General features: G+C 48.3%; 1 protein-coding gene across 1 annotated transcript; it reads left to right on the forward strand.

Moving 5' to 3' along the window:
• Positions 1 to 13,390: 13,390 nt before the first annotated feature.
• On the forward strand, positions 13,391 to 14,009 carry C15H1orf202 (chromosome 15 C1orf202 homolog). Its single transcript, XM_059280972.1, has one exon. It carries the CDS (start codon positions 13,515 to 13,517, stop codon positions 13,899 to 13,901), a length of 387 nt encoding a protein of 128 aa, XP_059136955.1. The 5' UTR covers positions 13,391 to 13,514; the 3' UTR covers positions 13,902 to 14,009.
• The last annotated feature ends 298 nt before the right edge of the window (positions 14,010 to 14,307 follow it).

Here is a 14,307-nt window from a genome sequence, read left to right on the forward strand (position 1 = left end):
CTCTTCGTCCTGCAACCAAAATCTGTTGTGTCTTCAGCAGTGGGGTCTTAGCATCCAGTTCTGATGTAACAAGAACAGCACCTGTGCGGCGTTAGAGACCTCTGAGGTCTCACTGGCCAGCAACTCACAGGGAGGTATCCCACACCTGAACTCAGATTTCCTTGAATAATCCATATCTTATGCTGGGTGGGGTGGTGGCAATGGGGTGTCACTGTCCACACATGCAGGGTATTTATTTTTAAACTTTTTTTTTTTTTTTTTTTTTTTTTTTTTGAGACAAGGGCTCTCTATGTAGCCCTGGCTGTCCAGGAACTTCCTATGTAGACCAGGCTGGCCTTGAACTCACTGAGGTCTTCCTGCCTCTGCCTCCAGAATGCTGGGATTAAAGGCGTGCGCCACTACCCACACCAAACTCCTATTTTTTAAGTTATATTTTTAAATTATTTTACAAAGTAGTGAGACTCCACAGGGCTTTCACTTGGAGTTCGTTGTCTTGTTTTATTTTGTTTTGATATTGGGTCTCACTACGTAACCCTGGCTGGCCTCAAACTCCCAGAAATCTGCCTGCCTCTGCATCCCGGGGGTATAGGGACTTTTCATCCATCCGTAGCTTTTATTTGCTCACCCCACTCCCTCCTCTACTCTTTATATTATTTAACTTTATTCCAGGAAAAAAAATATCTGTAAGTCACTTCTATTACAGGTGGCTTCTCGGTTTTGACTGTTTTTGCCACCAGGTGTCGCCACAGCACACTTACCCGTGCTCCTTCCGTTGGTGAATTCCTAATTGACTAAATGCGGCAAAAAAGTTAAAAAAAAAAAAAAAGTTCAGTTACTCAAAAACAAACAAATAAAAAACTTGCATTTAGTTGTATCGTGCAACCCAAAATAGCTCAAGACTATAATGAAGATTAACAAGAAAATAAATAAAAACATTAACCAGGTGAAGAGGGAGATACAAAAAAACCAATAAAATAGGAAGGCCAGGGAGGGGGTTCTCCCGCTGCCTGTTCGGTGTGCCAGGAAGATGTGTAGTTTTCTTTACCACAATCCTTCTGCCAGAGGCACCATCCTGATTTTCAAATGTTATTGCTTTGAAATTTTAAGGCCAAGTGTAGTGGCACGAGCCTTTAATCCCAACACTGAAGAGGAAGAGGCAGGAGGATCACTGTGAATTCAATCGAGGTCAGCCTGATCTACTGCATACAGGACTACACAGTGAGACGTCATCTCAAAAAACAAACAAATTAAGACCTCTTAGACAATGCTTGTGGATTACTAAAATGCGTGGGTTTAATTCTGAACAGAGTCCTGATATAGAGGGTACAGGCAGGTTCTGCCTGTCTGTGGAGATTAAAAAAAAAAAAAATCCTTGTGTGGACAGGTCAAGGGCCGCATGAGTTTCAGGCTGTGAGTGCTGTGCTCCAGGCTCTGGGATGGACGCTGAGTTTCAGGGGCTTACGGAGCATCCTTGGGATCCCTGGCTATGGAAGCCAAGCTGTGGCACAGGCCAGTGACAGCTTCAGCAGAGCCCAGAAGGCTGATTTGAGCCCTTCCATTTCCACGGGGCCTCCAGTGAGCATCATGATAGTTGGATACAGGCCCAGCGGCTTTGCTGTGGAATGGCTCACGGAAGTATAGAGGACATGCAGCAAAGACCAGAGTGGGGAAAAGGAAAAGGTTTTCACCGTGAGCACGTGACTTGTGGTGTTTTAGCTGCTTGTCTGTGTCTCCCACTGTGTAAGCATCAGGAACAGGTGAATGACTTGAGAGGGTGGATGATCTACTCCAGGACGGGTCCACTGTGGGACTACTGCACCTAGATGCAAATGTGTAATCTGGAATCCACAGCTGTGCTGGCAGAGGGATTTCAGGAGAACTCTGCCTGGTGGCCAAACTTGGCCATTTGGTTTTGTGGGAATTTGTTTAGTGCTACACCATGCAGGTCGGAGGAGAGAGGCAGGTGATTTGCTCCAAGGTAGGCAGGAGAGGTAGGAGGATGTGTGTGCATGTTATGAGGGGGCAGGGATGATAAGTAAAACCCCACCTCATCATCTGAGAATGATTTCTATGTCTACTGGAATCCTTAATTTACTCTCCAAGGCTGTCCCTCCCTAGAGATCTGCTCAGTTCACACAGCTAGCTCTCAAGTGCCTGGGTGGTAGCTGAGCTGTCCCCCTGCATGATGCAAGTAGTGTTTTGCAAGTTTCTGTGTTCTTTGCGATAGAAGAAGCTCTGTGTCTGTTACCACGTTTTCATCTGTCGCTTCACTTTCTCAGGGTGACACCCCCCCCCCCCCCCCCCCCCCCCCCCGCAGGCTGGTGTCCAACAAGCCAATGTGGGATTCGATGTCCTTGACTTGTGTAAGCTTGATTATCACCCTGACAGGATTTAGACACCACAGAAACCTACCTCTGGGCATGCCTGTGAGCACACCTCCAGCAGGGTTTAGCTGAGGAGGAAAGATCCACTCCACAGAGTGGGCAGTATCAGCCGGGCAGCGGCTGTGCACGCCTTTGATCCCAGCACTTGGGAGGCAGAGGCAGGCAGATCTCTGAGTTTGGGGACAGCCTGGGCTACAGAGTGAGTTCCAGGGCAGCCAGGGCTACACAGAGAAACCCTGTCTCAAAAAGTCCCCCCACTCCACCCCACTCCCCCCCCAAAAAAAAAGAGCAAAAAGAAAAAAAAAAGAGTGAGCAGTATCATCCCTCGGCCTGGGATGAATAAATAAAGGAGATAAATAAACAGGAGAAGGCAGGTGAGCTGAGCATCAGCGTTCATCTCTGCTTCCTGACGGTGGATGGAGTGTGCCCACCTACAGCAGGGCCATGGTGGACTGTGCCCTTAAACTGCCCCCCAAACTCAACCCTTCCTTCCAAGTTCTTTCCTTCAGGTGTTTCGTCTCAGTGATGAAAAAAGTAACCTACTTGGTATAAAGAGATGTTAGCTCCTGGGAGGTTACCTAACCTCAATAAGAATTATTTCTATCAAACTACCAAAACGTTCAAATGAGATATTTATGAGGGCTTTGTAAAGTGTACAGCTCTAAAGGCTGGCGTTGCTCTAACAGTGTACAGATAACAGCGGCACGAGAAAAGGAGAGGATGAATTACGTCCTGACTGGAAGACTCTAAATAATACATACCAGGCTTCAAGCAGGCAGCCTTCCTAGCCCAGACTCCCAGAAAAACTGAGCTGGGAGGAAAGAGATAAAGAAACAAAGTCCAAGTTCACTGCTGGAAAACCATGTGCTTTGTATTGTGCGTGTGCGGGATGAGTGGAGGGGGTGCCCATGGGCTCTCACAGGCAAGAAAAGGACCATAACTCAGCTTCCCCCATGAGCTCACACAGGCCAGAAAAGGACCGTAACTCAGCTTCCCCTATCCGATCCTTCTGATGTGTTGGTATGATTCATGAGCTGTGACGCACATGTTACAACCCTTACCAGCGCCTTGCTAATAGTAATTCTTTTAAAAGGCGACAAAGTGAGGCTGAGAAGTTACACAATTCTCTTCAGTTTGGCCTGCGGGGCACGGGGAACATGATCTTGCTGTGTTGCCCTGGCTGGCCTTGACCTCACGGACTTGTTATTCCTCTCAGCATCCTGAGCGGCTCCACAGCAACTGAGGGCGGGATTCCAAAGCTTGAGAATGAGTACAGGATGGTCATGAGTTCTGACAGGGAATTTACAAACCTCTAACCAAACGCGAACATCTTCCCACTGTAAGGCCAGGCAGGCAACACACCACAGTGGCAAAGTCAGGCCCTGTGATTTCGTCACCAATAGGTGCCAGTCACCTCTCCGCACTTGTGCAAGGGTGTGGGTAGCCACATTTATTTATTTATTTATTTATTTATTTATTTATTTATTTATTTATTTATTATTTATTTATTTATTTATTTATTTCTGAGACAGGGTCTTTCGGCGAGCCCGGAGCTCAACAAGTAGGCTAGCTGGCTGGCCAGAGAGCCCCAAAGGTCACTTTCCTCAGCGTTGTGATTGTAAACATGCAGCACCATGGCTGGCTTTTTAAAACACGGGTTCTGGGTCCTGAACTCGGGTCCTCATGCTTGAGCAGCGGCTCACTGAGCCATCCCACCAGCCCCACCACAGCTGCGTCTGTATCACTCGGCAGTTGTTCAACAGTCCCACACTCATTGCTCCTTGATGCTATTGAGAGTTAAATTATTCTACTGACTGTTTAGTCCTGCTATTGGATGGGAATTAATCACATATCTAGAAATATTTGAGGGCTAGATAGATGACACAGTGGTGAAGAGCGCATTTTGCTCTTGCAGAGGACCTGAGTTCAGGTCCCAGCACACATATCAGGTGACTCACAACAGCCTGTAATTACAGTTCCAGGGGATCCAGTGCCTTCTGCTGGCCTCCAAGAACAATTGCATTCATGTGCATTTACCCCACACAAACAGATGTGCAGATGCATAATTTAAAAAAACATGGGCCAGAGAGATGGCTTTGAGGTTAATATAGCTGATACTGCTCTTGTAGAGGACCAGGGTTTGGTTCCCCGTACCCAGTCCAGTGGCTCACAACCACTTGTAACTCCAGCTTCATCAGGGCTTCTGATGCCTCTGTCTTCCATAGGCACCTGCACATACATGTACACACAGAGATACATATATATACATATAATTTAAAATCTTTTTTTGTTTTGTTTTGTTTTGTTTTCAAGACACGATCTTACCATGTAGCTCTGGCTGTCCTGGAAATTGCTCTGTAGACCAAGCTAGCCTCGAATTTACAGAGATCTGCCTGCCTTTTGCCTTAATCCCTGAGTGCTGGGATTAAAGGCATGGGCCATTACACCCAGCTAAAAATAAATCTTCAAAAATAATAAAATAGGCCGGGTGGTGGTGGTGCACGCCTTTAATCCCAGCACTCAGGAGGCAGAGCCAGGCGGATCTCTGTGAGTTCGAGGCCAGCCTGGACTACCAAGTGAGTCCCAGGAAAGGCGCAAAGCTACACAGAGAAACCCTGTCTCGAAAAAAAATAAAATAAAATAGAACAAAATATTCACAATATTTGGTGTGGCTTGTTTCCTTTATGATTCTAGGTATTTTTCCCCAGGGCTGGGACTAAACTAGAGTTAGTTTCCTGTGGCCTACCACTGAGCTGCTTATAGACCCCTGCATTTATTTTTTAAAAGCATATCAGGGCATTGTTCTGGCCTGGAGAGATGGCTCAGCCCTTCAAAGACTAAGCTCACAACCAAAAGTATCAAAGCATTGTTCTTAGCGGAGGTCCAGAGCTGGTATGGTGACGCACAGTTGTAGTTCCAGCTGTTCAGGAGGCTGGAGCAGGAGGGTGACTTGAGCCCAGGAGCCTGGCACTATGAGGCCATCCTGTCTGAAGACAAATAGATCCATAGATATCACCAGACTGCCAAGGAATGCTAGGCAAGGCATCAAGATACCATCAATTCGTTCCAAAGCTGCGTTTCTTTGCAGGAAGTTTTTGCAACACACTGTTAATATGACTCACACATCAAAGCATTGTCAAAACACTGGAAACTCAATGGGGCGCAGTTGCTGGGAGACTAAAGCCCCATGAAATGATTACTTCTTCTAAAACAAGGAAAGGAAGCAGGGAATGCCCATAGAAGGTTAAGATGGCTTACTTGCTCTCATCAATACCTTAAAAACATTTAGGGCTAGAGACATGGCTCAGCAGCTAAGAGCACAAGCTGTTCTTGCACAGGGCCAGAGTTCAGTTCCCAGTGATTCACAGCCTCCTGGGACTCCAGCTCCAGGGAATCTGGCACCCTCTTTTAGATTCCATGGGTACCTGAAATCACCTGCACCACCACCACCCACCCACCCACCCACCCACCCATCCACCACCACCACCAACCACCCTCCCACTCCCTCCCCCACAACCACCACCAACTACCCACCACCACCACCACCCACCCACCCACCCACCCATCCACCACCACCACCACCACCACCAACAGCAACCAACCACCACCACACCACCACCACTACCAAAACCACCACCAACAACAACCACCCACCACCACCACGACCACCACCACCACCACCACCCACCACCACCACCATCATATACATGTAATTAGAAATGTAAAGTTCTTGCAATGCTGAGGACCAAACCTAGGGCCTTGTGCATTCCAGGTAAGCCTGTCACCTAGCTATGTCCCCCGCCCTCTCCCCACAGAAACTAGAGGGAGGAGGGGAGCAATGCCTTCTGGAGTGATCACACTCACTTCCTGATCCTCAAATGCTCGCTTGCTAAGTACTTTCTGCATGCTGACCCTCTGCTGGGTATTAATGTCACACATATCATAGTCAGGGTCACTACTGCTGCGATGAAAAGCCATAGCCAAACAACTTGGGGAGGAAAGGGTTTACTTGGCTTTATCCCCATATCATTGTTCATCATCCAGGGAAGTCAGGGCAGGGTCCTGGAGGCAGGAGCTGATGCAGAGGCCATGGAGGGGTGCTGCTTACCGGCTTGCTCCTCATGGTTTGCTCAGCCTGCTTTCTTGTAGAACCCAGGACCACCAGCCCAGGGATGGCACCACCCACCATGGACTGGGCCCTCCCAGCAAGCACTAATTAAGAAAATGCCCCACAGCTTGCCTGCAGCCAGATCTCATGGAGGCATTTTCTCAATTAAGGCTCCCTCCTCTTTGACGACTCTAGCTTGTGTCAAGTTGACATAAAACACTAGCCAGCACATGCAGGGTTCCTCACAAATTCACTGGCATCTCACTTTCCACGCAGCACCTACCAAGTTCCTTCATACTTCCCATTTAATCTCTGTGCCTTTGAAGCTGATATTACAATAATCCCAGTTTTGTGGCTGAAGAGACTAAAGGCTCAGAAAGGGAGGAATCTTGTCCTTGGCTATGGTTCACAGCAGTTTGTGACTCACAGTGCACAAAGGCTTGGAAATGCTCCCTGTGAGGCCATTTCTGTGGGCTTGTGTGGTGCTCTGGAGCAGGGAGGACTCCTTCCACCTGCTTCTGGGACAACTCCTCTAACCTGCCCCCCCCCACCAGAGGCCTACCCTGATGAAGTGGTCAGGAGATGAGGATAGCCCGTGGCCTTCGGACCCTCACTCCAGCTTCCCTGAGTGGCCCAGAATCAGAAGTGATAGTGGCAGTCACCATCTGGGGATCTGGAGACACTGATGAGGTCTCATGCTTTTCTGAAAATGGCCTACATCATAACCTCTGCAGAAAGAAAACCTTGGAATGTCCCGTGAAGTTTCTGTCCTAGATCAGTGCCCACTGACACCTCAGGGTGTCACACGCATTTCTAGCCCCTTGACAAAAGCAAACATCTCATATGAATGCTGTAGTTTGGATTTTGAATGTCCTCCAAAGACCTGTGCATTAAAACCTTGGTCCCTAGGGTGACCCCACCGGGAGATGAAGGAACCTTTAGGACGTGGGGTTAGTGGAAAGTCTTAGGTCACTTGGGGGCAGGGTGTCTTTGAAGGGAATTATGGGCCTGGTGTCTTGTTCTTTTCCTTTCTGGCCACGAGGCCAAATAACTCTTCTTTATGCTCCCACCACAGGCCCAAAGCAGCAGGACCAGTTGATTGTAGATATTATAATAATCCCAATTTTATTAAAATATTTATTTGGGATCTCCAAAGCTATGAGCTGAAATAGACCTTTCCTCTTTGTAAGCTGATTTGTCTTGGGTGTTTTGTTACAGTATAAGAAGCTGACTTAACTCATCTCCTCCTTTTGCTTCCCAGTTAACCTTCTGAGTGGGATTTTCGTTTTCCTAAATCTTGACACCTCACAGACTATATCTGTGCTGATATTGCCAGAGTGGAGCCTGGGCCTCGTTGAGTTTAAGGGGAATTGTTTCCTTTAAAAAGGGATCCTATCACTTACATGGAAATAGGAACGCAAATGTCCTGCTTTCCCTGTAGAAATCTAAGCTGCCAACTTAATACTTTGTGCAAACTTGATCCTCCCGTGCTTTTTAAATTTGGATGTCTAGGAAAACCAAATCCTACTTTTTCAGCATCTTCAGCTTTTTCAACAACTTCATGCTTGATAAAAGACGAAGTGTTAATGACTTAATTCACACACTGTGGAATGTTCCAGTTACAAAGTGTTAAGACATCTACTATAAAGAAGTAAAGCCTGGGGCAGGGATATGGCTAAGTTCACGGAGCACTTGCCTGGCACACAGGTGGCCCTGGGTTCAATATCCAACACCTTGTAAACCAAGCTTGGTGGTGCGCTATCATCCTAGCACTCAGGAGGTGGAGGCAGGCGGGTCACGCAAATTCAGGTCTTGTTCAAGGTCAGTTTGGGTCTACAGGAGACCCCAATCTCAAAATAAACAATTAGATCATTTAAAAATTCATTTGGATTGGTTGCTTCCCAGAAATTCTATATTAAAAAAGGAGCAATCTGAGAAATGACACTGTTTTGTCTCTGACATGCCAGGAGAGTAGGTCACGCTTAATAGATTCTAAGACAATGTGTTTTTCTGTTCTTGAAAATGCTTTTGTAGGAATGTAATGCTAAAAATAGAGATGGAAATAACATTCATCAGGTGAAAATACAGTAATTTAGAAGGTCTTTCGGGTACTGTGAGTTCTAGGAAGGGCAATTTTCTGCTGGGCGCTGCTGTTCTGACGACCCACCAAATCTTTCTGGTACAGGGACACTTAGCACTTAGCACCATGAGGCATTTTAACTCACATTGTCTCAGTGACTGACACTAGACACAGTCGTCCCTCAGTATCCATGAGGGATTGGTTCCAGGACCCCTCTGCATATCAGCCAGAGTCTGTGAATCCTAAACTCACATGTAAAATGGTGTCTCTCATTTGCCTACAATCTATTCAATTCTCCCATGTACTTTAAATCGCTTTTGGGTTATTTATGATACCAGTAAGGTGTTTGCTATCCAAATCATTATAATAATTTATTTAGGGAAGGCTGTGCATATTTAGCACAGACAACACACACACACACACACACACATACACACATACACACACACACATATATACATATATATATATATATATATATATATATATATATAATTATATATGATATAGATCAGTCTAGAGTTGGTTGACTCCGTAGCAAGGACACCATAGACATAAAGAGCTGACTATGTAACGGACTGAAGAGAGGGAGTGGTTCTCTCTCATCCATAGGTATAAGCTGACTTTGGTTCTGAGAGATTTAAATTTCTGTTAAATTTCCTTGTCCATCACTGTATGACCCTAACAAACTGGTTACATCATCTGTTCCACCAAAAAGAATGCATTTTCTTGCCTGAAAGGGATTCGGACATGATGAAGAAGAGATGCTATTGCAGTGTGTCTGTCTGTCTGTCTGTCTGTCTCTGCTGAGAAGCTTGCTACTGTTGTCCTGAGGGGATCATGTACATATTTATATAAATATGGATATGTTTCTGCTTTCTTCTAAGTCCCTCCATTTCTGCAAAGCTTGGGTGTAACAGTAGTTACAGTGATGTCCCCTCTCTGAATCAACATGACCTCCCAGGTCTTGCGCCCCCACCTACCTAGCTAGAATCTCTGGTCTAATTCTCGTTTTCTGTAAGAAGACCTTTTCTGTTTCATTTCTTTGGCCTGGGTGGGAATAGGTCATTTAGTGTGACAGCTGATAGGCTGGCAAGATGGCCCAGTGGTGGCACTTTCTGCCAAGCCTGATGACTTGAGCTCAATCCTTGGGACCCACATGGTGGGAGAAGTTGTCCTTTGACCCCTAAGGACACTGCGGTATGTATGTGTGTGGGAAATACATGCAATGAAAATTATAAATTGCAATGTGACCTCTGAGGCCTGGCCCTCCTTGAAGAGGAAGAGTGAGTTGGACATAAGCCAAACTCCATCTCCCTCCCCTGAGGGCTCTGATAGGTCTGTAGAATTTCTTTGCTGCAGACAGAACTGGGCTCCCCAAGGCACAAGAACCTTTAAAGGGAAGGCATGGTGCTGCACACCTTTAAGCCCAGCACTGAGGAGACAGAGATAGGCAAATCTCTGTGAGTTCAAGGCCAGCCTGGTCTACATAGTGAGTTCCTGGACAGCCAAAGCTATGTAGAGAGATCTCATATCAAAAATAAATAAAAAGAAAAGCATTTCCAAATACGTATAACAATAGTAACTATGGATATCCTATGCATAGGATATCTACCACTCCACCTCTAACAGTCAACAGTGTGCAGGCTGGTTTCCTGTAGGCATGCCTTCCCTTTCCAGACTTTCCAGGGTTTCCTACTTAAATTCTTCAGCATAGGTTTCAAGAAGACAATGATACACATGGCTTGCCAGAGTCCCTGGGCGAGAATCTGGGACAAGCTGAGAAACAGCTATCAGAACAGCTATGGACACTCAAAGCAGCTGGGACAAGGCCACACCCAGGGCAGCAGCTGCATTATCAGAAGGGGATGCCAGGTAAAGGGCTTTCTTCTATGCTCAGTGCCGGGCACTGGGAAATCCACAGAGCAGAAGCAGATGCCCCAGCAGTCTGAGACCCTCTGTGAACTGCACACCTGGGAAACAGACCAAGTGTCATGGGACTGTATGCTGAAACCTGACCAACAAGACTGAGACACTGCATTCAGTAAGCTGAAAACCTAGTAAGAACCAAACAAAATACACAAGGGAACTTTCCCAGAGACTCCAGGTAGTGCGCGGGTCATTGGGAAGGAATGCACAGAGCTGTGACCAGCTCAGAGATTCTTCTGTGAAGTACAGACATGGACTGGACCAGCATCTCTGATCTGACCACACAAAGGAACACAGAGAGGGGAGAACAGAACTGCTCACGAGGAACTCGCAGGGACGAGACAGGCTTCTGGGGAAGGACGTCAAGACACTCAAGACTATATCCAGCAGTCATGTCTGTGTGGTTACTCTTCTGTTACAGGTGGATCTCTGTGAGTTCAAGGCCAGCCTGGTCTACAGAGTAAGTTCCAGGACAGCCAGGACTACACAGAGGAACCCTGTCCCCAAAAACAAAACAAAACAAAACAAAAAACAGCAAAGAGAGGGAGAGAGGGAGGGAGGGAGAGAGAGAGAATAATATACACTGCTTGTCTTTCTTTCTTTTTTTCTTTCTTTTTTTTTCTTTCTTCTTTCTTTCTTTTTTTGTTTTTTGAGACAGGGTTTCTCTGTGTAGCTTTGCACCTTTCCTGGATCTCGCTCTGTAGACCAGGCTGGCCTCGAACTCACAAAGATCCGCCTGGCTCTGCCTCCTGAGTGCTGGGATTAAAGGCGTGTGCCACCACCACCCGGCGACTGCTTTTCTTTCTTAAAGGAAATTTGCTGTGATTGGTTTTTATAAAGAACTAAATGGCCAATAGCTAGGCAGGAGGTATAGGTAAGACTTCCGGGCAGAGAGAAAGGAAGTAGAAGAGATAATTGAGGCACAGAGGAGATGCCAAGAGACGTGGAGGGAATCAGACATACAGAATAAACAAAAGGTAAAAAGCCACATAGGCTGGGTGGTGGTGGTGGCGGTGGCGGTGGCGGCGCAGGCCTTTAATCCCAGCACTCTGGAGGCAGGGGCAGGTGGATCTCTGTGAGTTTGAGGCCAGCCTGGTCTACAGAGTGAGTTCCAGGACAGGCACCAAAGCTACACAAAGAAACCCTGTCTTGAAAACAAACAAAAAAGAAAAAGAAAGAAAGAAAGAAAGAAAGAAAGAAAGAAAGAAAGAAAGAAAGAAAGCCACATAGTAAACGTAGATTAATAAAAGCAGGTTAATTTAAATTATAAGAGCTAGTGGGACAAGCCTAAGCTAAGGCCAAGCTTTCTTGATTAATAATAAGTCTCCGTGTCGTTTTTTTGGGGGCTAGCTGGCGGGACAGAGAAAGACTAGTTACACCTATGGTTTGGATGCTCCCCACCCACCTCAACTGCAGTGTTGGGAGGTGGTGGGGCCTGGTGGGAGGTCTTGGGCTTGCCCTTGAAAGGGATGAACAACTCCAGCTTCTTCCTTATTGTCTTAGTTCACTTTTGGACCATGGGACGACTCCCACAGCATCTGGGGGTGGGGGGCAGGTGTGCTGGAAGACCCTAAAGGGGGCGAGAACAGCTGAAGGAGTAGCAGCAAGCACAGAAACAGGGGGTTGAGGTCAGACCTCCTTCACGCCGAGGAGAAATTGCTTCCAGCCGTGGGGTTCTTAGCTGATCTCTGAGTTAAACTGACGTGAGACAAACAGGAGAAAAACTATTTTAATTACGTTTGTACCCGAGTCACACAGAAATAGTGACTCCAGGAAGGGCCTGGAGGGCTGGAAGGAACAGGGCATGGGGCTTTTGGTGGTGGGTGGCATGTCCACCACGCCTGCCACATTTCCAAAGGTGGATGTATTTACAGTCTATGTTCTCACTTGCTCACACTTTGTTTTCTCCTGTTTTGGGCAGAGTCTTGCTGTGTAGCCCTGGGTGGCTGTGAATTCATGATTCTCCTGCCTTAGCCTCTGGAGCTGGGGATTAGAGATGCATCTCACCATACACAGCCACTTTTTCACTTTCAAAACCTTAAAGTGCTTTCATTTTGCACTCTGATTTAGGTGGTGTTCATTTTGGTCCTTACAGCGGTAGGTGGGGTCGGGGAGGGTGTCTTTAGGAGGCTTTGCCTTTCTTAGAGACAGCGGCCTGATTATCAGCTTATGCCACAGAGTGAGAGGTTCATGCTTCATCTCGGGAAACCGAGGCAAAGTTAAAGAGGCTTTCCCGAGTAGCTGGTTCTAAGCATTCAACTCGCCCAAGAGACAGATTTTGGGATGACATGTTCTGAACCCCTTCACCTACAGGTGCTATTATCCCAAGTGGATGGTTTTACCCCTCCTCTGTTTCAGTTTTCTCAATCAGTAAAAACGGGACTCTTCACCTGGGAATCGTTTCCTGTGAGGATTATCTAGTAACTTATTCACGGTACATTTGTTTTTTGCCAAGCATATGCTAAATTACATATGTATTCTATAATATATCAACAAACCATCCATAAGGCCTAAATCTGCCGGCCAGCGCAGCCTGACACCCAGGACCCTGTCCAGTGTTGCTTAGTTGCGAGGCAGAGTAGGACCTCAGGACCTTCAAGATCCTTTCTCATCGTGTCTGAAGTCACTCCATAAGGAAAGGGCTCAGTCCCCGCACCCTCCTACCCCTACTTCTTTTGGTTGAGATAGGAGCTCACGATGTCCCAGGCTGACCTCGAACCTCTGAGTGCTGGGATTACACACGGTGCCACTGTGCCTGGCTTTGGCACCCTGACTCTTGGACTTCAGGATGCTTGGGGGGGTCTCTGGATGCTGGGGCATCCTCCAGAGCTAGGCTGGCATTGTGGAGTCACCCTCCACGTTTCCTTGGCAACCTAACCGGTGGGGACGGGCTGCGGGGCACACAGTCCCCCGAAGGCTGTGGAGGGACGCGGCGGGTCCTTTGGTGTCCTGGAGGCCACCGCAGGGCTGCGCCAGCCGGTGACTTCCCGAATCGACGGCTCCGGGCCGGCCCATGGCGGAGGCGCGGGGGCCGCGGCGCGGTGGCGTGCAGCACGAGCTGCTGGAGAAGGTGGCGCGCCTGCAGCGGGGCGCGCGGCACGCGGAGCCGGAGGTGGCGGCGCGCAGGGCGACGGGCGACGGCGGCTCGGGCTCGGGCTTCTGGTGCTGGCGGCGGCTGTTCGCGCGCGGGGCCCGCGGGGCGCGCCGGAGGAAGGGCAAGTTCGCGCGGCCCGGCGCGGCGGCCCCGGAGCGCGGCGTGTGGGGGCCGCCGGGGCTGCAGAGGCTGCTGCAGAGGCTGGCGACGTGGCGCCGCCGCTACCTGCGGCGAGGGGAGCGACCCGAGGGCCTGGAGGAGATCCCGCTGCTGGTGCTGGACCGCAAGCGGGCGGCCGCCGACTAGGGGCGCCCCGGTCGGCCTCGCCAGCGCGCGCAGCGGCCTCGGGTCCGTTAGGTTTTGTAAACGAGAGCAAGAAGTGAAAATAAACCTCGCACTGTATGAATGAAAGAACGCGGATTTGGGGGGTGTCTCTCCGGACCTAAGCGCATCCCAGGCGCAGAGCCTCCAAGCTGGTCCCTCCCTGGGCAGCGGATGCAGTGTTGTCTCCTTAACACCTCCCTACCACTGCCCCTGCCCCTGGGGGGTGTGGAATCGCATCGCCATCCTTGATTTCATTTGTTTATAAGGCAGATGTTGAACAAACACTGCTTTTTAAGGTTTATTATTTGGGACCTTAGAGATGGCTCTGTGGGTAAACCTGGGACCCTATGTAAAGGTGGAGAACCAACTCCACAGAGTTGTCCTCTGA

Source organism: Peromyscus eremicus, chromosome 15, assembly GCF_949786415.1.
Source record: "Peromyscus eremicus chromosome 15, PerEre_H2_v1, whole genome shotgun sequence".
NCBI classification, from domain to species: Eukaryota; Metazoa; Chordata; class Mammalia; order Rodentia; family Cricetidae; genus Peromyscus; species Peromyscus eremicus.